We start from the raw sequence: 27,688 nt of genomic DNA, 5'->3' as shown, positions 1-27,688 counted from the left end.
CACAAAGACTTACTCATCGTCAAGTGCAAGAACTATGAAAAATTCAGATAATTTATTCTGTGGTTTTTGTGATGAAAAGTTCACGTCTATGGATCAGTTGAAGCATCATTACTCTGTGAGAAGTCACAAAAAGAATGTGTTAAAGAGAACACGGCAGAAAAACGAGATTTCAGTAACAAAATTTCGCCACCTCCCTATGACGTTGTCATGGGTCGATACAAGCTATGTCGAAGGTTTGATATTGACCTGATATTTAACGGTTGCATTTTTTGTTATTTGTCTAAATTTTTTACCATCATGCATGTCATTAGGAAATCTAGTAAGACTCGAGTTGACTTTTAATTCGCATGTAGTATTTTCAGATGCAAGTCAAAAATTCTGTTACTATATAACTCTATTTATTCGTAATTTCAAAATTATTCTCATTTGCAAATTTTTTTTGGAAAAATTTTCCGAAAAAAGGCTTTTCAAATAAATCAGACAAACAACAGCACAATTGCATCTTTTAACTACAGTACTGTACTTGTTTTTATCGCCAATGGAGTTTTTTGCTTTGACAACTTACAAGAACTCTAGCTTTGTCACAAAAAAAATTGGAGAATACTCTTATTTCAATTGCAAAACAACGTTTTATTTTGAAAAGGTTTCAACATGGCTATTGTTTCTATGGAAATAAATGTACCTTTGCACACGGTGAGGGTGAGCGGACGTTTTGGACGGAGTTGCATAATCGTCAAACTAAGCATTTGAAAAAGCTGAGAGAGGAACAAAAACTTACCGAAAGCTTTAGTGAGAGAGTTATGACGATGATTAAGAGTAAAGGGGAAGAACATGTTGTAAGTGGTATTCTAGCTTCTTTCAAACATTTTTTAATCATGCACAAGGCAACTTGAATCATCTAAGCCATTTTATTTATTTTATACTTATAAGTTGGTTGCTTTATGATCTCCCATTTGATTATGGCCACAAAGTGAAACCATATAAGTTTTTTTCATTAATAGACTAAGTCCCGTTTTCAACATTGTATTTTACATTAGCCAAATGCATTCAAAACGAAAGATAATAAAGAATTTTATCTCATTTCCTTTTCTAATGCATTCGGCGCATGAAAAATGCAAACGCTTGAAACGGGCCTAATGCTACATAAAAAACAGCATTTTTTATTAATTTAGTCATAGTAGGGAATAGTTAACCTTTGGCAATCTGGCCACGCGCAAAGCTTCATTTCATTCAATTTTCAGCTTAGAGATGATCTTGTTGGTATAGCAATCACGTGTAAGTCGGATTGGCAACTGCTGCTTAATAGGGCTGATAAGTCTGCGCCAAGTGATCACATGTTTGTCATTGATGTCGAAATTCAGGTTTGAAAAAATAATACGGAGATTTATGTTTGTAAGTGGTTGTAAAAACCAATATTATTATAAAAAGAAAAACATTTGAATGAGCCCTGCTTATTTCTAACATTTTTTTTTTGTGGTGCAGAAAAGCTCTGAATTTTTACTAACGGAAGTGGCGTTTTTGCACGAATTTCATCTTGATCGATTCAAATTGCTTAACAACCCTGGCGCCAGCTCTAACCCCTCTTCAAGTCAACACAGTTTACGTTTTTCAGTCGGCAACAACTTAATTGAAAACTCATCGAAGAAAACGCTGGCTACTCGTTTTGGCGTTCATTTCTCATCTGAGGTCTTTGGTGTTTTTGAACAAAAGTTGATCTTTGATTTTGGAAATGGGTCTGTATTATCTAGGAAAATTAAAGTGTCCGTTGTCAGCAAGGAAATTCTTCCAAATGAAGAAATGCTGGTGAAACGATGTCGTATAGTGGACTGGTCTCTTGACAGCGTTGAAGTGGTTAAGTGTGATGATCTGCTTTACCTGGATGAAGAGGGTTTGTGTGACTCGTATCCAATTCCTGATGTCCATCCAGCTCCATCAGAAATACCTGAATTCAGTTCAGAAACATACTGTGAAAGTTGGCATAATATTCTTTACACTGAAGAGGAATATATCAAAAAAGAAATCGCCAGGTCAGTTATTTTTTACTTAATGAAAATCTACCAGCAATAGTTTTAACATGAATTTATATCAGTACAATATATGCAGATAGAATCACGTAGGTAAGTGATTTTACTGAAATTTGTTTTATTAATTGCTTTTCCCAGAATAGAATGAAATACTATTAATCAGTGAAGAGATTGCTCTTTTTGAAAAAAATTACGTTTGCCACGCTTTTGTCGAACTCTCTTGGTACTCTCTTTAAGCCTTTTCATTTCAACTGATTAATTGCATTTCAGAAAGAAAGGGAATTTTAAACTTGAATTAATAATGTACTTCTGAAGAATTCTTGATATCATGCAAAAAACGAATTCAATATTTGTTTTATTATTTACTGAAGTTTTATCAAAACATATCAATGTAAAACATTTTTCAAACCTCCGCCAATTTATTTTTGTCAGACTGTTTATTTAAGTTCGTCTCGTTTAAATATGTTGTAAATATGTTCAAAGTCAGCTTCGCCGCTTTTTTAGTGTTTTCCGCATCTTTTTCCTTTAAAAGCTTTCACATCGTTTTTAGAAATTGCGTCAATTATCGCTGTTTGATTTCTTTTCAAAACCGGCTTTTATTGGCATCCATATTTGTAGAAACTATTATATGTAGATATAACGTCATAATTACTGATATCTAGAATTATCTGCAGGGAGTTGACCAATCACAGCCGACGTTGCTTACATAGTGATGAACAATAGTCTTTATTGTAGCTAGTTGAACTGAAAACTGTTCATGTAGCATTTGTTCTCTTTATTTATCATATTAATTTTAGTTCATCATCAATTGTTTCCGGCTCGAGTATACATTGTAAATAAATTGGGTTTTTCGCTGAACTTGTTGTAACTTGTCCTTTACAAAACAGAAAAATGTTGAACTAATGTAAGCAAAATTGTATCATTTGGCATAGTGCCTTTCATAGGAATGTTTTATTTTATGAGAATGCATGTAAACTCAATGTGATATTTAAAAGCTCTTATATATGACTGTAACAACATTACTTGAAAACGATGAATCAAATAATATGAGCATTAAAATACAAATTGTGTTCAAACTTCTGAGGAGGCAGTTTTTGTACAGAGGGAGGTGGTTGATGGCAAAACTTAAGAAAATGCTGTTACATGTTTTTCTACATTTATTTTATTCTCCACTATTTAATCTCAGAAGTTTTTTCCGTTTAATTCAAATACTTTTCATTTTATTGTTGGTAGGTATGATATTTCTAACGGAGAACTAAAGATTGTTAATTGCTTTACAACATTCGAGGTAACAAGGTTTGCTGTAAACGCCGAGTTTTTTGGAGAGATTAATTTATTGGACTTTTTGGTGGTTGACGAAGTTTCTGGTCATCTGATCAGCCGTTCAGTTTATTCTGTAATAGTCCGACCGAAAGATCAAGCCTTACGTGTGTACGAGTGCTGTATCCTATTTAAAAGTTGTCACTCTGTTGTAATCAAATTAAACAAAGCGTTTTGTGAAGATTACAATGTGAAGTATGACCAGGTTATCAATGTTGATATGAAGTTTATTTACAACCGTCGTGCAATGTGTGAAAAGCATCAAGCCATTGATTTATGTAAAGAAAAAATGGATGTCTTATTACCAGACTTTTCAGCTGCCCCTAGAGAATACAAGGTTTGTTTGAATGTAAAACATAACATTCGTAAGCTGAGATTGTATATGCAATAGCTAAAAGGGTTTTTTTGACACAGAATAAAGACGCTCGAGTCTTATTAAATTTTGAGTCGCAGCAAGTTTAAAAAACATTCAATAAAAACGACGATTTTTTAAAGAGCAAGCATGTTTCAACATTGACAAAATCCATCTTCATTGCATTTTGGCATTTTGTTAATGTCGAAACATTTTGCTCTAAAAAAATCGTCATTTTTTATAAATGTTTATTAAATTTAGGATAGTTTTTAAGAATGTAAACGTTGTATACGTTGACTCATTTGGCATTCACGTATAAAGCTACATTTCAAGTACCAAACTGATAAAATATATTTAAAGTAAATAATGAAATAGTACTAATGAATCAATACACAAATTGATTTTTTTTTTGTTCTATAAAATAATAACAGTGCATGCACCAGCAACATTTCCATGAACACTAAAAAGTTCTAGTGGTTACAGAATGGTTTATTTATGAATTGAAGGATAGGCTCCCCTCTTTCATGTGTTGCGTCTTATTTTCTATTTTTTGTTAAAGCAATCTATTCCTCATTGGTTTATGGATAAAAAGCCGAACAAAAACCAGCACAAAGCAATTGCTATGATTCTCGATCCAAGTCCTACTCCACCAATTGTCGTCTATGGTCCATTCGGCACCGGAAAGACATTCACTCTTAGCCGTGCTTGCATATCTATTCTCAGCCAGCCAAGTGCCAACAAAGTTTTAATCTGCACTCATTCTAATAGCGCTGCAGATGTGCATTTGGACCTTTTGGACAAGAAAATACAAAGCGATTCTTTTTCAAAGCTACATCCATTTCGTGTTCTCAGTCAGTTTATAACTCTAACGAAAGTTGAAGAACACTTGCGCAAATATTGCAACATAAATGGTAATATATTTTCATACTTTACATAAGGTGGCAAAGCCAGAACGCATTTAAATTTACTCCTACATTACAAATTTTTTATCACAACTATTGTTCAATGTTAATTAAATCACATAATGAGTTGCACATGTTAATTTCAAAATGAATTACCTACAAAATATCGTAAATGTAGAAGTAAACTGCAAAATAGCTTTACTTCTAATGGCAACGAATACGGATTCTTCAAAACATTTGTGCACTTAATGACTTTCGTTTTAAATGTAGGTCGAATTAAGCAGTTTGCGATGACACTCTCCTGCTTTTTTGAGGCGATTCTTAAAATACCTTTCTCGTTGCAGAAAAGACAAATGAAATTAGATTACCAAGCTCTGAAGAATTATATTCCAAAAATGTTATTATAACCACGCTGTCGAGTGCTCATATATTATGGAAATATTGTCATAATAACTCAGTTGCTTTTACACACATTCTGATTGACGAGGCTGCGCAAGCTTTAGAACCTGAATGCTTAGTGCCGATTGTTATGGCTGATCGAACTACAAAGATCGTCCTTGCTGGCGATCACCTACAGGTATGTGATTACTTAGAAAAATTATTCAATTTTACGTTTTAATCAAAATAAAGGCTGTAGAAAGACCTTAAGGTTCTTTCCGTTTTTTGCATTAAATTAAGCCAAAACGTTTTATTATAAGTCAGGGTTTTTATGCCGTATAATGTAAGACGAATTTATGTCTCTATGCTAACTTTAACTTACTGTGATAAAAGTTCATTAAAGTAAAATCTTATTGTTTTCAGTTGAATCAACAATTTTTTACTCAATGAAAACATATTTTCACTATTATATACAGATAGGTAAAGTTGATTCCCATTAGTTTAACTTTAACCATAAACGTTATAAAGGACATATTAGTGAGAGAAAGAGTAGACATTAGTTTTGCATGTTTAAGAAAACAGACTATTTACCAAATTGTATATTGATAAATCAGAGCCCTTGGCTCGACGTTAATTTTATTTATTTTATCTAAAAGAAAATTTATTTGTTGTACGCTCAAACGTCATTCAGAAAAAGCATTTTTTCAATGAATTTTTTACATATGTTTTAGGCTTTATATGTTTCGAAAATTTCAGTAAAAGTATACAATTGCTTTAAAAAAGCTTATTTAAATTCTTTCTACCAATAGTACCAAAATTTATTTCTACAACATTGTCAAACGTGCTCATGATCTCAAGCATTGCTTCGTATGCTAGTTGTTGTCATAAATCCTTGTACATCTAAATTATGTTTTATCCAGCGACAGCACATGCATATGTCGCAATTCTAATATCAAAAGTTCTTTGTTAATCTAATTAATAATGAGTCACTTTCTAGACATTTTCATTTTTTCTTTATAGATGGGTCCTCCTGCTTATTCAAAGTCTTTGTGGCCAATCGATTTTGGCCCTCAAACGTCGCTTCTGGAGCGTCTCTTTGCTCATTACAATAAATGTTGTATTATGGGTAATAATAATAATAAAGAAAGCATGGAAAAAACTGACAAAAAGAACATCGAAATTACTAAAAAGAGCAGTGTTGATAACTACGGCAGTAACGACGACGTTACAATACCTTACGTGACACTACTTACAGAAAACTATCGATGCCATGCAAACATTCTTCGTTTCCCATCAGATAACTTTTATGGTGGGGAACTGGTTGCTAAAGGTGATCAATTTGAACACGATACTGTCCCTGTTCTCACATTTTATACCGCGAGAGGAGTGGATTGTTGGGTTGAAGAAAGTTTAGGATACTACAACGATGCAGAGGTGGCAGAATTGGTGACAAGAATAGAGGAGCTTGTTTTGCTTTCGCCTAAAAGTTGGCGAAAATGCATTGGCGTGCTCACTCCTTATCATGATCAGGTTTAGCAATCCAAAAATATTTATTTGAATTTTCTTTTGATATACATTGCTAATATTCTCTTTCAACAGGTGAAACGTATTAGAGATTGCTTGAGAAAGAGAGGTCTTGAGTCAGTAAAGGTCCATAGAGTTGAAAACGTTCAAGGTAATTTAAATAAAATAAAGGTCGTATTGTTCTTGGAAGTCTTACGAAGCAATATAACTCAATAGTCAATAAATAAATGATTTAGATTTAAATTTCATATACAAGGGAGAACGCTTTTTATCATAAACTCGGCGCTTTTTTATGCATTTTTTCTGGCCTTTTGTTATTCTAGGCAATTTTCTCAGCCTTGTTGTTCTATAGTTCTTATTTATCATTTTCATTCCATTCCATCATTGCCTTCTCCGTCCTCATATGGATATGTTTCTTCTTATCCTGGTCTTATTTTTTGCTTCACAATCCCATTTTTCTTCATTAACGATCGTGCTCGTTATCATGGATATAGTGAATCTCTTCGATGCTATCCTGAATTTAGTCGAACTCTTTGTCCTTTTCTTTAAATTAACTGTTGTTTTGGTCATATTAGTGATTAACCGTGATAGCAATCTGGGTAGTTGAACTTGCAGTCCTGGCGGCAGTCATTGTTCTAGGAATTGTGTGCGTAACTTTCTCGCACATAAAAGTCGCCATTGTCAGGGTATTGATGTGGTTTTAATTGTAACTGTAGTCATTTTCTTGCTTTGACCTTCATGCTAAATGTTGTAATATTAGTCTTAGTTCCTGCAATGCATGCTGCTACTTTTTTTTCAAGATCATTTTAATATTAAGTAGTGGCATTGATGTTGTCTTATTGTTTAATTATCTTGTACACGAAATCCAACACATTTATTGAATTTTTTTCCTTGTCGATATAAATTTTATTTAGATTTTAAATTAAAATTTTTTAATCTTTTAACTTTAGAATTTGTTATTGCTTTTGCTTTCGCTTTTTTCTTGATTTTAATGATTTGCTATATTTTTTTTGATAATGTTGCTAGTCTTAGCTTTTCAAATTTAAGAGTTCACCAATAATTTGATGAAAGGGTTGATGTTAATTTTAGGCATGGAATTCAAAGCGTTATTTATTAGTACAGTCAGAACACAACATACCTGCAAGCAAATCCAGGATCGTAACATCTCATCTCAACTAGATTTTGGATTTCTTTCTGATGCACAGTTATTAAACACAGCAATTACTCGAGCAAAGTCTTTGCTGTCTGTTGTCGGAGATCCTATGTCGCTTTGTAGTATAGGAGAGTGTCGCCATTTGTGGAAAGATTACCTCGAACGTTGCCAAGAAAACAATGGTTTGTTTGGATGCACAATGAAAGATGTGATGGACTACTGTCTGCGATCACAAACTATTAATCCAAGCGCTCCTTCGTTTATTCCGACAATTTCAAGTGCTTTAGATGACAAAAAAGGTGAATTGCTCAAATCGTTGTGTAGAAAGTTACAAAAATCATGGCAATTTTAAAGCATTTTTTTGTATAAGAACTTGTTGTGTTTAAGTAATTGAGTGCTTTAGAGTAGATTTAAAAACAAACCATTTTCCCTGTATCATGCTTAAGTAGGAAAAGAGGGAAGTATTTTTCTTGGAGTATTTTTCTTGTGATTTTCCCGACTTTGCTTGTGCTTTCCATTTATTTTAGTGTTAAGTGACTAAAAAGAAAATAATAATTAATACAAATTTTATATGGTGGAAGCAACGCTGTCATGGTTTTTACTACTTACTTAGGATCTTCTATCTTAAATGGTTACTATATCAGATCGAATTCTTTTTTTTATGAGACAATTACTGAGATTTGCTGAAATTTTAACTATCACATCGAGCTTCCTTTTCAAGTGCAGCTGTAGTAGTGATTTTATTCGATCAAATTACTCATTATGAAGCACATAGTATGATGGATTAACACTATAATTTGCCAAAAAAAATAATTTAGTGATCAAATGCAAAACTCAAAAATGTCTGTTCATGTCTGTTCATGGCTAAAGAGTTGGTTATGTTGCTTAAAATGGCAAAATTTTGAAGTGTCGAAAACATTATCAACCATGAAATTATTGATAATTAGATGAACAATTTTTATATATTACTGACGACCTGTCTGATTAAGGGTATATTTGTACTTGTACTGTTGTTTGCTCCTAAAAAACATGTTATTTCTTTCAACAAATCTAGAATTTGACCATCACGAAGGAGAATTAGATAGGGATAAAGCAGATTCTCCTTCTCTATCACGTGGTATTGAGGGTCATGATGCAATGATTGTTCGAGAACTAATAAAAGAATGCAAAAGAACGAAGGAAATGGATGAAACTAAATTACAGATAAGCCCATATGATGAGGACTTTCCTGGCATATCTGATGGCAACTCATGCAACGTAGACCAAACGATTTCTAAACGGAAAGGTCACTTGAAATATAAAACTGCTGACATACAGGTGGGCTTTTACTTGGAACCGGGTCAAGAACGAATTCAAAAGACTGCTGGCGCTGTATCAACATCGGGAACCAACAGTTTGACACAGGACGAACATGATACAAGTAAGTCGTCAAGGAACAGAGTATGTTAGCAGTTGTTATGATTTCTAATAAACCCACATTATAGAATGCATTTACGTGTACTTTATGTCCTTTGAATTTTAAAAGAAAAAACCCTCCCATCGGGTCACCAGTCATCAGGTCAGCGATGTTAACTTTGCGAAACAATAAAAAGACGTAAAACAACGAGTTGCAATACAATACGATACGATGCGTTACAACTGACGTGAATATTGTTTAACCCAGTGATTAATGCTTGACACCTCAAAGGCTGCCGTTAACTCATCATTGTCAACATCATGGTTGGCTTCAATTTTTTCAGATATATGTACTGGCATGATTTTATAAATTGAGCCACAAAAGATAGCGGATTCTGGTTTATGAAAAACAAAAGATAATCACTATTACCATTAAAAATATCTTTAAGACAATGGCCATGATTTTCCGTAAATAAAATGTTATATATGAACGGGCTGTCGTTCGAAAGGATCTTTCATGCGCTTTGCTGAAATTGATGAATTTAGGTCAAAAATTTCTCCAGGTCATTTAAGATTAATTAATCATGCTTGTAAATTATTTAAAATTTCAAATATATTTCTTTTAATGTGTTTTTCACTCATGGAAGATTAGTCTTGGATTGATATATGCTCAACTTATGTAACACAGATAAATAGCATGTTGACTTATGTTCAATATTTTAATTGAACTTAAGCACCAAGACAACTGATTGTTTTTTTTCACAACAAATTCGGTTAGTATTGTCACTTTAATACCTGCTGTTAGAAAACAATATTTAATTCCAGTTACGCCGAAAAAATAGTAATTTGGAGAGGAGGAGGCTTCATGTACTCGTGTTTTCTTAATTAATTTCTTTTAAAATCCTTTTTTACTAGCTTTTATTACACATAAACGAATACTCGCCCATAATTAACGAAATTGACGTCACTGTTTATTTTTTTAATGAAAAACCATTTGGTATTTCGCTAATAGTCATCTGTTTTTTTAGATATTTTCACCACAGAATCTTTACTTTCATTGGTTGAAAGTGACAAAAATAGATATAAGATATTTAGGATACACGTTGAGAACAGGAAGGGTCAAAGAGCTTACTACGGGCGACTACCAACACCAGATAGTCCTGACATCGTCCTTCCTGGCCAAGTCCGTGGTGTTTTTGAAGATGACGTGGTTGTGCTTGAATTAAAGGCTGTTACAAAATTGCATGGCATAAACGAATATTTTGGATACATTAAAGGTGAGTGCTTTCTGTTGAACAGAATGAGTTTTTCAAAACAGTAAGAAAACAGAAAATTATAACCATCTCTTGAGAAAATTATAACCATCCCAACAGCGAACATGAATTCTATGACATTGTTCACAGTTAAAAGAGGTCTTGAGTACAGAGTGTCACAAAAAAAACAAAAACCCCATAAATAATTACGTATTTTTGATGAAATTACTTTGCATAATAGTATAACTAGCGTTTGCAATAGTTATATATTAGCTTGATAGTTTGTTCCTACGTTCCTTGGAGTTCGTAGGGCTTGTTCATTTTTAATTGAAACGAAATAAATTAAAATTACTGTAATAAGCTGATTTTCATTTTAAATATTTTACCAAACATGGACAAACAATGGAGGGAGCAAACACCTGTTAAACAATGTATTATCTTATGCACATTCTATTTTTAGCCATACGTAATCATTTGTGCTGGTTCCCTTTTTTTAGGACACAGCAAATTTATATTTAGGGTGTTAAGAAAACGTCATCATGACTATCCAAATTAAAAAGTGATTTTTAGTGCACATATGAATTAATTTTGAAGTTTTAGGATGTCTATGAAACAACATGAAACATATTTCACGTTATTTCTTCTTTGATTGCCTATCGAAGGTTGTACCTGGATAACTTGGCCTTTCAGAATGCCTTCATAATGCTGTTATTTTTTATAGTACTATGTATGTTTGCAAACCTTTCTTAAAAAAGGGCTTGTTACACTAATAAGTAGTTTTTAAGTTATATAGTCATAGGTTGGATCATATAAAAAATGTTCAAAACTTTATTTATTACTCGCTTATAAGGCAAGCCTTACGTTAAGTTATGTCCTATACCAAAAGTACTGCAAATGTTCATTTTAGAATTTAGAATTAAAATAAAATTAGGGCAGTCAATTCTGGTGCTATCAAGTCCTTACAGCTCGCTTCTCCCTTACCCAATGACTTTCATTTAATAGGATATTTTTGACAGAACATTGCCATTATATTTGCTAATGAAGATCCGACAATTTTTAGTTTTACTAGTAAAATATTTTGAAATTCTAAAATGTTGATTATTATGTAATTTATATGTTGCTTTCATTACATAGAAGCCCCCTCCCAAACTTTTTTATCAAGTTCTTCTGATCATTTTATGTTTTTAATTGCCATTATACTTCTGGACCAATAAGCTATCTTTTTCGATTAATTCTTAAATGTCAATATTTTGTGTTTGATCGTCAAGTGCCAAATTAAATCTTTTTCATTAATTTCAAAGCTTGAAAGTACCAAAATAAATTTGTTTTAACCTCTATAGGAGTACTAAGACGACCCATTGAAATCGATCGTCGTTATTTTGTTTGCAAAGTAGATAAAGACATCAATGTCATGATACCACGAAATAAAATCATACCGAAAATTGTCAATTATAATGAATCAAAAGAAGAAGGGAACATTCCAATTTACAACGTAGGAACTAATGGTGTCACCACTGTAAGATCAAAACTTGCCAGAAAACAGTTGGAAGAAGCAAAAGAGGGTCAAAGAGTTATTGTTGTAAAAATATGCAAATGGGTTCAGGATTACCCGTATCCTCTCGGTCATGCTACTGACCATATCGTGTCTGGTGAAGATATACACAGCGGAACAAAAGTTCTTTTTAGAGAGTACAATATAAAAACTAAGTTCAAAAGAGATTTGCTGTTAAGTATGGCTCGAGATTTCTACGAAGATGGACAAATTCCTCGTGATCAAAAATCTAGACCTGCTTATCGTGATAACGTATTTACCATTGACCCCCCAGAATCAAAAGATCTTGATGATGCCATAAGTGTCAGAGTGCTTTCTGAGGGGAAATACCTTATTCAAGTTCATATCGCTGATGTGACATATTTTGTCAAACCTGGCACACCATTAGATGCGGAAGCCAGATCACGAGGCACTAGCTACTATCCAAAGAATATAGAAGCAGCAGTGCCCATGCTCCCGCCATTGCTTTCCGAGAAGTGCTGCAGTTTATTGCTTGGTGAAGATCGTCTGTCCATAACTGTTAATCTGAAAATTGCACTTGATGGTGGTATTATTGACGAACCACTTATAGAGCGGAGTATTGTAAGGTCATCAAGGAAACTCACTTATCTGGAAGCGCAACACATAATCGATAGACCTGATTTGCCTAGTGCTGTCTCCGGTGAACAGGTGCAAAAGAAGAGTTAATCTTTTTCTGACTAAAGATTTTAGGCAAATTCAGATTACAACTGCGACTTTATTTTAAATTAATAGGAGAGATAAATTGAAAAAACTGCACAAAGTCAAGTCTCTATTTGATGTGTAGCCAGCTTACTTATTCTTTTTTTAATAAATTCAATTGAATTTGTGTTCACTTGCATGCTGTCATAAAGCCAAAAGTGTTTTAAAAAATCAATGATAATTAAATCCTAAATTTACAAAACAGAACAATAATGCAGGCTAGTTACAAAACCAAAAAATTAACTGCTTCGATTGTGGACTTTTTTGCAGCTAGTATGTTTTAACAAGGAAAAGGCTGTTGTGTGATTTTAATAGAACAGTATTAGATGAATGACATTTTCATTTTGAAAGATGTCAGCTGTAGCATTCAATCGAACTCTTTCTCAGTTTGCAAGACGTTGTTTTACCATTTGTAAGATGTGATAATTTTAAACATTTACAAAGTGATCAAGAATTTTTGCAAAAAAAATCCAACCCTTTTTTCATCCTTATTAATTTCAATTGTGATTTCAGGAAAGGCAGTTAACAGTTGACGAAGCAATCAAAGTTGCAAATTCTATTGCTCAAAATTGTCGTCTGTTACGTCTTGGCTTTGAGTCAGTTTTTCATCAAAGAAGTTCGGACGAATTTGGTAGTGAATCAAATGAAAACGAAAAGGAAGCTCATCAATTGATTGAAGAAATCATGATAATGACCAATAATCATGTGGCAAAGTATTTGCTGAGAAAATTTCCAGAAACGACTCCACTTCGTGTTCAACCACCTCCTAAACATCACCGAGAAATTGAATGGAGACAACGTTTTCAATTTTTGTTTGATCTCTCAATGCAAGATGAGGATTTAGAGCCTTTAAAAGCTAACGAAACAGATGTCACAGAAATTCGGGTCCCCCGCCGAACATGGAATAAATTGATAGAAAAAGTAAAGATGCGTGCAGGATTCAAGCAAATAGTAAAGGTTCTTTCTGATGTCGATCACTTTCCTCATCTAGCATTGGCTGCCATGCGCAAACGAAAAATACAGCAAAGAGGAAGGTATGTTTGTTCTGGGGAGAATTTTGACTACATTCCTTATCCATGGACAGCAATTTCTTCAAATGAAAGAAATTCATCCAGTAACGCTTCGGACACAACATCTGAGAATGAAGACGAAAACAGAAAAAAATTGAAAACTCTATTACACGGTCATTCAAGTCTAAAACTCAACTCTTACTGTCAGTTCACATCACCAATTCGTCGATATATCGATATTGTTGCTCATCGTCTTGTTATCGCAACTTTGGAGAATGAAACTGACGTTATAAGTGTAGAGAATCTTACGCAACTTTGTGAACATTGCACTTACGTCCATCAAAACTCGAAAAAATTTGAAAGAGATTCAAAAAAACTGAAATTGGCCATTGATATAAAGTCGAGCTCAGGCAAATTTGTTTCTGCGTATGTTGATAACATCACTATAGAAAGTTTCCAGCTGTTTTTTGGGAAAGAAACACTTGACTCATATTCTAGCAATTCTATTTCCTCTTCAAAACTTGGACTTAGTATTGATCCTGAAGAAGAAGAAAATAAGATAAAACTTCAGTGGAAATTTCGTTTGATAAGATTTGAAAGCAAAGATCGTTTGCAGTCTAAACTGCGAAAGTATGTGTCGAAAAATTTGAGGAAAAAATGGAACTTCCAATCAGAAGGTAAGTTTTTCAATCATTATAACTGCATTTGAAACGAGTACCTAAGTTATGTGTTGTCGTTTTGATAGGAATTTAGCATTATTATATAAATTTTTTGCTTCTTGTTCGAATTTTATTGATTCCAACGAGCTGTTATTTTTGGTTTTTGAAATGTATCGCCAAAGAAGATTTTTGTAAATCTACAGGTCTTACATGGAGTGATAATAGTTTTTGATTATAGAATTTTTTCAGTGAATCCGGCATGATGACGGAAATTTTAAATAAAATATGGCTTGCCTGTTTTGTTTTTTTTCTATATACTTTGCGAAAAACGAAATTGAATCACAGGTCAATATCATTGTCGTAGCCAGCCCGCTAGTTAGTTAATGAAATGTACATATTTTGATGTTCAGTCACCGTAAAAACAAAAAAAAATTCGAAGATACATAGCAGGACTAAAACTTGCAGACTGCTTTTGCTACTGATTTATATTCATTTTTTTTTTCTTTGCGTATTTTAAAATCAAAACTATGCTTCACCTTGAAAATTTCTCTTCATAACGTATTGATGAGGACTTTTTCATCTTCAGCAGCCAAAGAAAAACGCGTTTTGTTCCAACAATAACGATGTCCGAATAAAATATATGCGATTCACAAAAGTTAAATAGAATGAATATCCTGAATACTTTTGCGTTTTTAGTGACTGTTTTTATAAATTGTTATATCATCTTCGGTTAATGTCTACAAATCATAATCCATTGATACTTACATATTTCTGGATGCCCAACTTTTACTCAATAGATAGTATGTTATGAGTAAACGTCAATTCATTTGAATGACTTGCAAACTTATGTTCATATTATTTTTTCATAAGAAGTATCAACCCAGGCGCCTGAGGATGATGATTTCTCTTTATCGCTGAACGATTGGAAACAAATACTTGAAGCAATAAAGAAAAACAGACTGGACAAACTAAATAGTGTTTTGCTGCGAGTGAATAAATGCTTTCAAGATAAGGGGTAAGTACAGTTCTTATGTGTGTATTTAGTTTTTAGAGCGTAGATAAATATGTTACGACTGGTCAATTTTTACCTAATAGAATTACTTTACAATGAAGTAATTGTAGAAAAAGCTTCAGCTATATAAGTATTGAAAACCGATTTATAGTCTATATGCTTAAATTGATTCTCGATGACTTTTTAGTATGGTGAATGTACGTGGCTTGTGTTTTAATTATTTTGAACTGATATCGCGGACAAGAAGATCACAGAAAATCACTCTAGCGCCGTAACTAGAACAATTATTTGAGGGGGTTATTCATACATTCAGTTGTACCAAATTGAATTTTAGTTGAAAAGAAATTCACTTAAAAATAGTCCAACATAGATGAATATATGAATAAACAACACCCCCCCCGTTCCTATCCCAGAATAACCTTCTAGTTACGGCTATAGAATATTCATTTCACCGTTTTGTAGAATTGACAAAGAAAATTACCTGTTTTGATTGTATAATATTTTAGCTATGAAACTACTTACTACATTAATAACTGTTTAACAATACTGGCTATGTAAATAGCCAACTAATGCAGAGCTGACACTAAAAAATTGAATTTTAGTTGAATAGTGGTTGATACAAATCGTGTTGTAGAAATTAATTTACAATGAAAATTGTTGTCTTTGGAACTCGACAATATTTAAAAGACAAGCCAACCATTATTATTTTTCTTAAACAAAAAATCTCCTCGAAATTTAAGTCAAAATAATGAAAACATCAGAAAAATAATTTTATGAACATGCATATTTACCAACTGTTGCTAACAAAGTTTGTGTAAAATCTTTATGTCTGCTTTTAAGGAACAAATATCATCTATATTCTAAATGCTTCAGAATCTTTCTTTTGCTTGTATATCACTTTTTTTCTCAAATATTCTGCTCTATTGTTTTTTTAAGCAATGCTCGACGCTCTCCCCAAGAAGATGTATTAAAAACTTTTGTTGAAACTTCAAGCTCCGAGTTGACGATTGCCACAGATCAGTTGATACAAGTCAAACAATCTTTAAGGTCGCTAGATCAAATCACAGTTCAATTATGCTCCAATGCATCGCGTGGTCTTCTTATACCTGAGATTCAATTGTTTAAGATTACAAACATATTTTACTCATGTATTGAACATCGAACCTTACCAGCAACCTGTTTTGCGAAGGTTCCGACACACAAGCCTTACAACAATAAACGTTACGATGACATAGAACAATATGTTACTTTGTGGAAACCTGTTCTCATGATGGAAATTGTGACGTCGGCCGTAGCAGAAAATGACGTAATCATATTATTTAATCTTCATGCAAACATATCATTGATCAATGGTGGGTTTTTCAGTTGTTCAGTTCCTCATGCTTTGTGATTTGATTGTTTATACCTGAAATTTGTTAAAATTGGGATACGTTTTTCTACCAGTTTATATTCCTTTAGAAATCCCATGGTAAATCATATGAAATTTCTTAGTCAGTAAACGAAATCGTTGTTGAGATCGTGTTCTTATCGCTTAAGTAAATTAAATTTGTTCTGTAATTCCCTTTAGGCAAAACCATTCTAGAGTTTCAATTATCGAACGACTTCATCAAAAATCACTTCGTTGGCACACTTCATCTTAACTTACTGTGTGTACGCATAAGAGATCCAGCTAACATTAACGAATCAAATGCTGGTTATTGGGTTGGACATTTTCAGATCCTCCCACCATTCAGGAAAAATTCCGAATCGGAAGACGATATGGAGTGGCCTGATTGGGAAAAATGTGAAAGGAAAGTGAGACAAAAAAGTGACAAAGAATTCTGTACATTTACGGCTGACTTTATACACAGCGCTTTGCCAATCCCACAATCGTTGATTGATCAAGGCAGTTCAGTTGTTATTGCCGAAATGATAAAATTAAGCGTACCTGAAAGGTGTGTGATAGAAACGTTAAGCACAAAAAGTTTTCCTCTGTGCATTTTTACTTTTTAAATGTGTCTGAACTAAAAAGCAATTGTGGATTCATGAAATTTATTACATATGAGAAACCATATCAAAAACTAGTAAAAGCTCATGGAGGACCAAAACATGATGAATCAAACTTTAACAGGCAGCAGCGCATTTAAATATATCTATTGCGATAGTATATTTTTACCCAGGGGAGTCGCCAGGGAGAGAACTGAAGGGGCATGTCCCCCCCAGTCATTCCAAAGACTAATTTTGAGATTTCAAAAAATATGAAATGAAATTAAGGGGAGTATGCAATAAAGGAGAGAACTGAAGGGGCATGTCCCCCCCAGTCATTCCAATAAAATTGCAAACTAAATTGGGGATTATTATATTGATTGAAAATTGTTTATCGTAAAATACAACACTGGGAAAAAACCAATTTTTTGTGTTCTCTTTTATTTAAAGTGTTTGTAAAACCTTATTAAGAGGCTGTTCGTATGAGCCTTGCTAACCGGGTTTTAGTGAGGCTTTAAATGATTTCGAGGCATTAAAAGGAGGTAAAACTTTAAGCGTAAAAATTAAGTGTTCCTTAAACGCCATAAGTCATTCCTGTTGTAATTAGGCCAAATTGTTTGTTTTAGTTTTAAATGTGTTGCACATAGTTATTAAATCAGAATATTGTGAAATTGCTCTAGAAGATTTATCTGATGATAAGTATATCAACGTTTCCATTTGCTAAAATCATTTAACGCCTCGTTGAATCCTGGTTAGCCAGCACCTATCTGTACTCAATTCACAAACCGTTAAAAACTTGCAACTTTGACTTTACGTGCAATTTTTATTTTAAAATACTGCATTATTTCTAATTATTATGAAACGAAAGAAAAATTAAAAAACTAAAGAGCTCATCTTGCTACATAATGATAATAAATGCGAAACACTAGGCCAAATTTGCAATTGCCTATTAAAGTTCGATTCAGCTTTTATCCTTACAGACTGTACTACTTGAGCATATTTCGTCCTACCTATTCCAGTCTAGACTTACAATTCTGTTTATTTTTGACGCAGACGCTGCTACACAGCATTGTTGATGGCTCCAGAGAATAAATCATCCCTGATTCACAATATTTGTATCGAGGACTCTAATGCCATCTATAATGTTCAGAGTAAGCTTAATTAATTCATTTTTTAGTGTTTTGTAAGCTGAGTAAAATTACAACAGCAGAAAGGATTAATGTTCAAGTTTTTAGCTCTTTTCGTGTTCAAGTTCTTTTTAACGCAATTCTACTTTACTGGCAGACATGCGGGGGAAAATCAATATATGAATATTTAGCCATCCCCATCAATTTGCTTTCTATACTGTATCTCAAAAAAGGGACACTTTACATAGAAATCATCTCATTGTTCATATCCTCTTTTAAACGTGCTTGACTACACTTAAGACTGTTGAGAGAATTTATCGAAGTTCTACGAATAAATAATGCGTTGACGCTATTTTGATCACGTAATCATCGAGATACTCAAAGCAGGACATGACATAAAACGCAGAGTCTGCAATTTTACACACATTTCTAAACAAAGTTTTTGCATAATTTGATGTGTTCGAAGGTTCAATGAGAAAGCCATATGGCAAGGCCTTCTGAGGTTAAGAGGACACTTGTGTTTGTTCTGAACACTGCAACTCGAAAATTTTTCAACCCTTTGATTTTTTTGTCTTTATTTAACTTGAAAAGTATGGAGAACTTGGCAGACGACAAATATTGGAGAGCAAAATTAAACAAATTTTCTAATTCCCCATTATGTGCTTTGTAAAGCCTTACAAATAACCACCTTATAGTTTATTCTTGCGTACTCTTTTTTATATACATAAAACACATGAGCACACGGAAAATTTTAAGTTAATAGCAATACCAACCTAATATTAATTTACTGAAAATTTCTACTAAAATGACCCCTTTCCCCAAAAAAATTAAAAACTGAACGAAACTTTAAAAAACCAGAAACAAACACCACAACCAAGCACGGTAGGTTCAGGTTTTACTAGGAAGAACCGAGGGCATGCTCTCCTGTAAAACTTTTAAGTAAAAAGCTTTAAAATGTTATTTCGTTGATTTTGACAAATAAAATATTACTAATTCTGTCATTTTAAATATTTTTTGTCAACCTATATTTTGAGTTCGAAGCTACGTATTTATTCTTTGTCTCTAAAATAAAATTCTCTATAATAACACTAAATTCATCTTGTTATCATCTTGCTTCTCCAAATGTTATCGTCATCATTCTGGTAATAACAACAAGAAGCACAGATAAATGCATTGCCGTCTCTTTTTTGCAAAAAAGTACCTACTTATGCGTCTGTTTTTTGCAACAAAATGTACTTACTTACATTTGAAATGCACCTACTAATGTTCTTCTTAATTGTGGCTGCTAGAAAGCAGAATGCAGTGTTTTGAGATGATGATGATGAAGAAAAGAGCTTGAATGGAATGACGCCGCCATTGACTAAGAAAAATAAGTTCAATGTTTAATTTTTGATTTTATATAAGTTTTCCCTTGGAGCCTACTGGCAGGAGATGACAGTTGGCTATCGTGCCTTTACCTGTTGCCCTTTTGGGGGCCGGAAAATAAATTTTGGGCTTTGAACTTGGAATGTTCAGGTTGATCTAATCAAAGACATTTGAAATGACACAGTTAGTGCTGTTTCATTTATTTAAGTCAAAGAAATTACATTTTATTGCTTCTTAGTTTAAAATTTTTTAGGAGAGTATGCCCAAGAGTACTCCTAGTACGACTTGAGCCTCCGTGCTTGGCTTTAGCGTTTGGTCTTGAGATAAATAAAAAAATTCTCGAAACACAGTGTACAGAACACACAAACAAGTGTCAGCCTTAAATCATGTATTTGCAACCTTGCTTTCAGGAAGCTGCTCATGATGGAAATCACAAAATATATTAGCATCATGTTTTTTCCTCATTGTTTACAGATTTGCGACTCAGTACTCGCTTAAGTACAAGCCAATTGAGTTGAAAAATATGATTACGCATATATATAGTATATTTTGTCGTTTGATTTTTTATTGGCAATTTAACTAACTAATCGTATTCAAAATGTTCTTTTCTCTTTTACTATGTTTAATAGAGGATGAACTTCCCCAAAATTTGTCTTTCGAGGAAAAAGAGGAAAAATTTCCTCCACTCAATGAGTATCAGCTCAAAGCAGTGAGGGATGCTCTGAATTCTTCATTTACTGTGATTCAGGGACCACCAGGTAGGATGAATGCAAACAAATTGATCTTTTAACATTTTTTGATTTTACTTTGCATCGTTTTTTTCTTTGCTTTCGAATTAACAAACTAGTTCGCCCTCAAAAAAGTGCTATTTTTATAGCTTAATATCAAAAATCAAGAAAGCTTTTATTAGCAAATATCTGTGCATTTTTATTCATTTCAAACAGTGGTGCAGCCACCCCCTTAAAACTGGTCAAGTATGTAAATTTCATGAAGTTCAGAAATCGTTTTTTTCCAAGAACATGTTGTTATTTAATCTACGGTGTGTGAAAAAGTGAAAATCTTTGAAAATTAAAGTTTTGTGAAATATTCCATGTTTAATCACTATGTAACCTAGTAGTACATTACTGTATCTATTTGGTGTTGGAGTTTATGTCCAATATACAAGGGCAGAATAGCTTTTTATGATGACGGCATTTTGCTCACACTTGGGCTTAGCATAAAGAAAGGCTTTTAAACCATTATAATGTGTCAATTTCTAAAGGTCCTTTTTTATACAGCCCTTTATAATGAATTTTTTTTATTTCATTCACAGTTATTCATCGCTTAAATTTGACGTCACAACAAAAAACGTCATACCATCTTGATTATACGTTATTAGAATAGGGTGTTGAATCAACCAACAGTTTATTTGGAGTTTTTTTCAGTTTTGACAAGTGTTAATACTATTTTAATAAAAACAAACCATAAGACAAAGAAATTCATGATATGAAAGAAAAAGAATTACAGATTTTTGAAGAACAAATGTACTGCAGTTATGAATACCTTCAAACATCTATCTAGTAAAAAGCTGGCTTTTGTTAATGCAAAAATTATTTGCAGTCAAATACACTTTACTAGTTTTTGATACACTTGTTAAATAGGTACAGGAAAAACAGTTGTTGGCGTACATATTGCATACTGGTTTGCCCACTACAATCAGTTACGATTTTCAGCTGTTAAAAAGAAAGATGATGAGGGCTATAAAGGCGCTGTTGTGTTTTATCTTGGACCTTCAAACAAGTCAGTTGATGTGGTTGCACGTACGTATATAATTTATTACTTCTCAAAATTCCGTGAAAATACCTGCTTGGTTGTTAATATTGTAAGTCCAGGCTCTTTCTCATTATAAATGACAAAAATCCAATCTGTGTAAAGTATTGTGAAATACAGATACACCATTTTCTTTTGAACTGCGCAAATTTCAGTGGAACAAAATTTCCAACTTCGATAGAATCGCATTAATCAGGTAAGTTTACAATTGCTATTAAAATTCGGAGCACTTTTATTCAGCATTTATTTAGAAATGTATTATTTATATTGCTAGTAAACCCGAAAATATTTGCATGGCAGGACCAATTAATTGTGATGCTTCTCAACTTTCTTAGACATTTTAAACAAAAGAGAATTCAATCACATTGCTTTTTTTTAATGAAGTATAAGATGTACTGCTCTGAGCGAATATAAAAAGAACGCAAATGAGATTATTAGTAAAATTATCAAACCGTAACATGTTTGCATCGTGATAAACATCTTGGACTCTTTCGCTTGATCATCTAAGACGTTTTAGACCAGACTGGGAAATTCTTATGACATGTAACGTAAACTAGGAAAGGTCATTGCTGCATAAGACATTTAAACTAAGTATGAATATTTGGAAAATGAAACATGATCGTATCCTATGAAATTGAAGCGTTAGAATTTATTTTTTTGCTGTTTGAGTAGCCAAAGCTCTGTATTACATCAATGTTCTTGCAGACAAATTTAATTTTAAGACAATATTAAGTCGTAAGTGTAAACATAGCTTATAATTTGCAGATTATTTATTGAAAATTCCCGATTTTCCCATTTTGCGAATCTATGGACAAGAAATTGAGCGAAAGACCTTTCCCGTTGCTGATCAGTTGTCAGCCTTTCGATTGAAAAATTCGTCTGCTCAACTAGCGTGTGACCCAAAACTTAAAGACGTTTCTCTGCATCATGTAATACGCAGCGACACATGTCCTTTTTCCAAGAAAATCAAGGAGTTTGATGAGACATTTAAGAGATATATTAGCGAAGGTGGTTTTGCTACACGACAGGAAATTGCAAGTTATGAAAAGGTAGATCTACTGAAATAGGAAAGATTTTTTTTAATAATTTATATCATTTGTGTAAGCTAATGTGATTTCTTAAATACTGCAAGTTAACGCATATTTTAACGTCTCTCCTCACACATTGATCACATTTTCTCAATGCTATCTCACTCATTATTTATAAGACTGACTAATGATGAAATTTCGCTTTTATAAAGAGTCTACATACTGTTTTTATTTATCATAAGGAAAAAGCCAAGGCTGAAAAGTGGGCCATGACAGAAAACAATGTCAAAGTGATATTAGCGACATGTACCATAGCGTACAGTAGACGTGTTATGTCTCCGTGTGAGGATTTAGTGAGTCAATGCATCATTGATGAAAGCGCTATGTGTATCGAGGCAGAGACCCTTTGCGGTATGTTAGGCTCAAAACCCGAGCAAGTCGTTCTGATTGGTGATCACAAGCAGCTTCAGCCAATTATCAAATGTAAACAGGCGAAACAACTGGGTCTCGGAGTTTCTATGTTTGAACGATACTCAAAAAAAGCCAATATGCTGAAATTACAGTACAGAATGGTGAGTTTTTTTGGATAAATGTTTCACTCGCTGAACGAAATAAAAAAATGAGCTGAGCTTTTTCATGCTTTACATTAATAGCATTGTTGCACAAGACCGGCTTTTGAGCCTTCAACAACACAAAAGAAACCAAATACAACAAAATTTCAAAATTTCATCAAACGTGAAAACATAAACCTAATTCCCATAAATAATTTTCATAAATAAGCTGCAGCAATTTCTTAATATGCTGGCATGGACGTGTCGTTTCCATCCTTTTGCTTTTATAGTTTTTGATGATGTCGAAAATGTATTATACGGTTTTTGTAAGGCTTGTTATTTAGGAGTTACATAGAGCAAGTCGTTTTCAAGAAAATAACAATCAAAAAGTCTAGATCAGAATTTTAATACGTAAAAATGGTAAAAATGTTTAAAAGAATCATATTAAAACAACTTTTAAGAGATGAAGATAAATGTTTTGACATGAACAGTACGACATTAAATTTAGCTCAGCAATTGACATTTTTGCAAAACTAAAGAGGCAAACAAAAGCACGTAAGGCAGGAATAAGCTGTTATTTAACTAGAAGAGAATAGTGCAAAAAAGTTTTTGAGCTTAAATGACTGTCAAAATAAAAAATAGTTTAATTTTCTTCAAGCATTTTGTATTTAAATTAAATCAATTGCAAGTGCTTTATTTACCCCAAACTTCTAGCAAAACTGTACGGTACAGCATGTGAAAATCTACAAAGAAAGTAGATTAGACAGTTTTGAAATCAATTTTAAGAGTTGTGCACTAATGTTTTGTAATATGAGAAATTCTTTTCTTCGTAATTTGTATAACAATGCGTTAAGTAGGCTAACAAGCATGAAGGTGGTATCAGCTGCGTGTAAACTTTATCTATGTAAAGCTTTATACCAGTTTTAAATAAAAAGCAAAAAATTGGTGTGTAAAAAGATAAATGAACTTAAAAAATATACTTAGAAATTTCCAAAAGTTCTTAAGAAAGAGATACGAGTTAGCAATCGACAAGACGTGCACAAGCTGATGTATGCAATGCGTGAGATTTGCAATTAAGGAAGGCGAGACTTAATGTTGGTTGTTTTGAGGGATCAGATGCAATAAAGATATACTGTTTGTACAAAACGGCATTATTCTCTAATTTAATCTTGTTTTGTTGCAGCATAAAGAAATTTGTAACTTTCCATCTCAAAGATCCTACGACGGAAAACTTGAGACAGCTGAAATTGTCAAACGCCGTAAACCAGACCAATACAAATGGCCTAATGGCAACTCCTTTCCTTTTGCCTTTAATCATGTTGAAGGGCACGAAGAATCACTTATTATTAGCACAGATAAAGGAAATGAGAACTCAAAAAAGAATGAAAAGGAGATAAAGGAAGTTGTAAGTGCTTTTTAAATCATCACAAAACAACTTAAGTATGTTTCATACTAACCAAGCTGCAAAGTGCTCGTTTTACAACTAAAATGGATCTGTAGAGCTAATCACTATTTTTAAGCCTTTCCACATGATTTTTTTATTAGTAAAGGATTAATTCTAAAAATTATTGGTATTATGTTCTAATATAATGATTAATAACGTTTTTGCATGAAATGTATATCCGTAGATTCGTGTTGCAAGCGAAATTAAGGATTCAGGTATTACTGAGGAAAGCATCCTTATTCTGTCACCCTATCGTGCTCAATGTTATGAACTGGAGAAGCAGCTAAAAAATACTGGCCTTAACAGTGTGTCTGTGTCAACAGTTGTTGCCGCCCAAGGCAAGTATTTTTCATATTTTTTATCATGCCTGTCTGCTTGATAAATCCATTGAGAAACGGTGGGCCCTAATATGACACAGCAAAAATTTAATTTCCTAAGAAAATATATTTCTTGTCTTAAGAACAATTTTCTTAAAACAAAAAAACTATTTCTTAAAGTCTCTTAAAAAAAGGGTTTTCTTAAAAAATACAATTTGTTTAATTCGAGAAGTATGCACTCTCTTATAAGAAAGCGGCTTTAACAAATGTACGTTAGGACATGCACATGCCTCAAAAAAAGCTACTTTCTTGCTATTTTCTAAAAAATATATTTTTTTGTACAAAAGGAAGCGAGAGTGACTACGTTATTCTGTCATTGGTAAGGTCACTTGACGAAAGTTTGATTGAAAAGAATCCATCAAAGACATGGCTTGATGAACATATTGGATTCATAATGGATGAAAATCAAGTAAACGTTGCTCTCACACGAGCAAAGAAAGGCCTCGTGATAATAGGTATGTAAGAAGTTGCTTTTCGAAAATAAACCATAACGGGATTGCAAAGTAACTCTAGAGAAATTCCTGCTGGTAGTGGGTAACCCATTTATCAGCGGCATTTCATCGATAATTGGGGGAATATTATTCATATCACGCCGTATTCTTTGGCCAATTATCGTTAACTTTCGTTGCCCCCCATCGGGTACTACATTTTAACATGATAAATAACTAGGCTATATCATAGAAAGTGTAAATTAATCTGTTTCCGCCTTCAAAGATCCGCAGTTTTTGAGTATTTCACCAATGAAATTTTAATAAGTTATATCTTTCGCAATCGTATGACGCAATTTTGATCACGCAATTATCACCATATTTGATGTAGGATATGACATAAAATACAGTATCTCTAGATTTACACTCATTTCTAAATGAAGTTTGTCCGCAATCCTCTCTTCAGGCAAGCTAGGAGTCACTTGATCGCATTTGACAGCGTTTTGTGCAAGAAATTTAACGTTTTCAAACTGGACTAAAAAGAAAACATGCACTTAAACCCATTTGAAATATTTTGAACTATTTCTGCTTTAGGATGAAAATTTTTTGGGATGATCTGGAACATATTTTCTCCCATTTTGCGGCAACGCCTTCCGGAGTAAAGCGGACACTTGTGTTAGTTCTGAACACTGTAATTCTTCTTTATTTTTAATTTTTTGTTTGTTGATTTGGATGAAAAAGATGCAAAACATTGCGGACAACAAACTATGGAATGTAACCCCAGAAAAGAATTGTTCTCATTCCACCTTATATGCTTTGTAACACCTTGCAAATGGCTAACTATAGTGAGTTCTGCCACTATCTCCTTTATATACATAAAACACTGGAGCACAACAAAAATCGTAAGTCATTACCAACCTAATATTTATTTACTGAATTAACTGTATCACAAAACTTAATAAACTTTGAGTATGGCCCTACTCATAGCCATTTAGTATGAAGTAGGCTGTGGGGTTTTAAGAAGAATCTTACTGGGAGGCAATCACTTTTCATATAAAATGCTCTCTCCTTACAAGTATAATACTTTAGCGATGAGTGCCAAACGCTAGAACCACGCATGATAGGTTCGAGCAATACCATGGTGGTCCGAAGAAATGCTGTCTTAGAAAAATTTTTAAACTAAGAAGCCATAAAATGTCTTTTTGTTGAATTCTTGGCTGATAAAATTATGTGTCATTTCAAATAGGTTTTATTAACCCATTAACAGAATTTGACGCCCATATTCCCTTCTTCGTCCCCAAAAGAACAATAGGTAGAGGCAAAGTGGCCAAATGCCCCCCCTGCCAGCATGCCATAGGGAGTAGACATAAACTTTCAAATATACAATATTAAACTTAGTTTTCCTGATCAACTGTTACGTCATTCCATTCTACGTAGCATCTAGCTTCACAAAATTAATAATTTCGTCATTTCTAAGATGAAGATCAAATCCACTAACTTCATAGTCGTCATCATGATTTGCAACCCTTTTCATCGGCATCATCTTCAATCCGTGCATTCTGCCAATCACAGCAAAAACACAAATAGTTGCATTTTCAGTTAGTCGTTTTGGAAAAAGCAAAACATGGTCGAGTATTCAATCTTACACAAACACTTAACATCTAGATTCATACAAACGACTCACTCAAGATATCCCCTTTTTTATGTTGGGCTAATATTTCGATGATGTATTGTCTCTTCCATGCAATAGCCAAGTACAACTTATATATATACAGCATATTTCCGATATGGACGAATAGATATTCTCTTACCATGGCTTTTGACGATAGAGGACTTCTATAACTTAGATAGCACTCCACTCGCTCATCAATCTTTGAATCTCTATACTGAATGTAAGTGTAAAACTAAATACTTGACCATGCAAAAGGGCTAATTTCAAATGCACCCATTTGTGCTCCTCTATTAATGGCCGGAATGCAATATTTTGGAGATGATAATAACGATGAGAGCTGTTACGAATGCATTATGATGATGATGAACTTCGTGGATTTGATGTTTACCTTGGAAATGACAATGATGATAATTTCAGTGCTAGATGTCACATTCAACTAGAATAGATTGACTAAATGCTGTTTAAAAAAAATTTGGAATCCATATTTTATATTTTACTATTCATCCCTACACCATACTTAATTATTAGGAGTTACTCTGTAATAAAAGACATAACGCCAAAACACACTATAGTTGGCTTTTACTAAGCGTCTAATGTGGAGTTATAACAATTGTGTTTTGTGGTTGCATTTCGTAGTTTGTGGTTTACAAAATGTTGCATCTCTTTCA

The 27,688-nt window shown here is 33.1% G+C and overlaps 1 protein-coding gene across 3 annotated transcripts in view; it reads left to right on the top strand.

Moving 5' to 3' along the window:
• Positions 1–27,688, top strand: part of LOC124447651 (helicase with zinc finger domain 2-like) — a 33,251-nt gene continuing 5,563 nt past the window's right edge. For 2 of the 3 annotated variants that reach the window (XM_046998620.1, XM_046998618.1), the window contains exons 1-25: positions 1–233; positions 644–836; positions 1,242–1,361; positions 1,483–2,027; positions 3,258–3,681; positions 4,256–4,607; positions 4,943–5,175; positions 5,997–6,506; positions 6,576–6,651; positions 7,590–7,952; positions 8,708–9,073; positions 10,077–10,325; positions 11,642–12,522; positions 13,087–14,260; positions 15,113–15,257; positions 16,191–16,606; positions 16,822–17,188; positions 18,273–18,370; positions 20,341–20,469; positions 21,352–21,510; positions 22,286–22,569; positions 22,791–23,120; positions 24,283–24,504; positions 24,728–24,881; positions 25,208–25,375. In XM_046998620.1, the coding sequence (XP_046854576.1) occupies positions 208–233; positions 644–836; positions 1,242–1,361; positions 1,483–2,027; positions 3,258–3,681; positions 4,256–4,607; positions 4,943–5,175; positions 5,997–6,506; positions 6,576–6,651; positions 7,590–7,952; positions 8,708–9,073; positions 10,077–10,325; positions 11,642–12,522; positions 13,087–14,260; positions 15,113–15,257; positions 16,191–16,606; positions 16,822–17,188; positions 18,273–18,370; positions 20,341–20,469; positions 21,352–21,510; positions 22,286–22,569; positions 22,791–23,120; positions 24,283–24,504; positions 24,728–24,881; positions 25,208–25,375 (7,984 nt within the window). In that variant the 5' untranslated portion in view covers positions 1–207. The remainder of the gene's footprint in view (positions 234–643; positions 837–1,241; positions 1,362–1,482; positions 2,028–3,257; positions 3,682–4,255; positions 4,608–4,942; positions 5,176–5,996; positions 6,507–6,575; positions 6,652–7,589; positions 7,953–8,707; positions 9,074–10,076; positions 10,326–11,641; positions 12,523–13,086; positions 14,261–15,112; positions 15,258–16,190; positions 16,607–16,821; positions 17,189–18,272; positions 18,371–20,340; positions 20,470–21,351; positions 21,511–22,285; positions 22,570–22,790; positions 23,121–24,282; positions 24,505–24,727; positions 24,882–25,207; positions 25,376–27,688) is intronic. The other variant, XM_046998619.1, reaches the window with a different exon arrangement.

The sequence above is a fragment of the Xenia sp. Carnegie-2017 genome, unplaced genomic scaffold, assembly GCF_021976095.1.
Source record: "Xenia sp. Carnegie-2017 unplaced genomic scaffold, XeniaSp_v1 HiC_scaffold_23, whole genome shotgun sequence".
Lineage (NCBI taxonomy): Eukaryota > Metazoa > Cnidaria > Anthozoa > Malacalcyonacea > Xeniidae > Xenia > Xenia sp. Carnegie-2017.
Note: the sequence above shows the minus strand (reverse complement) of the source record. Positions and strands in the feature narration are given on the sequence as shown.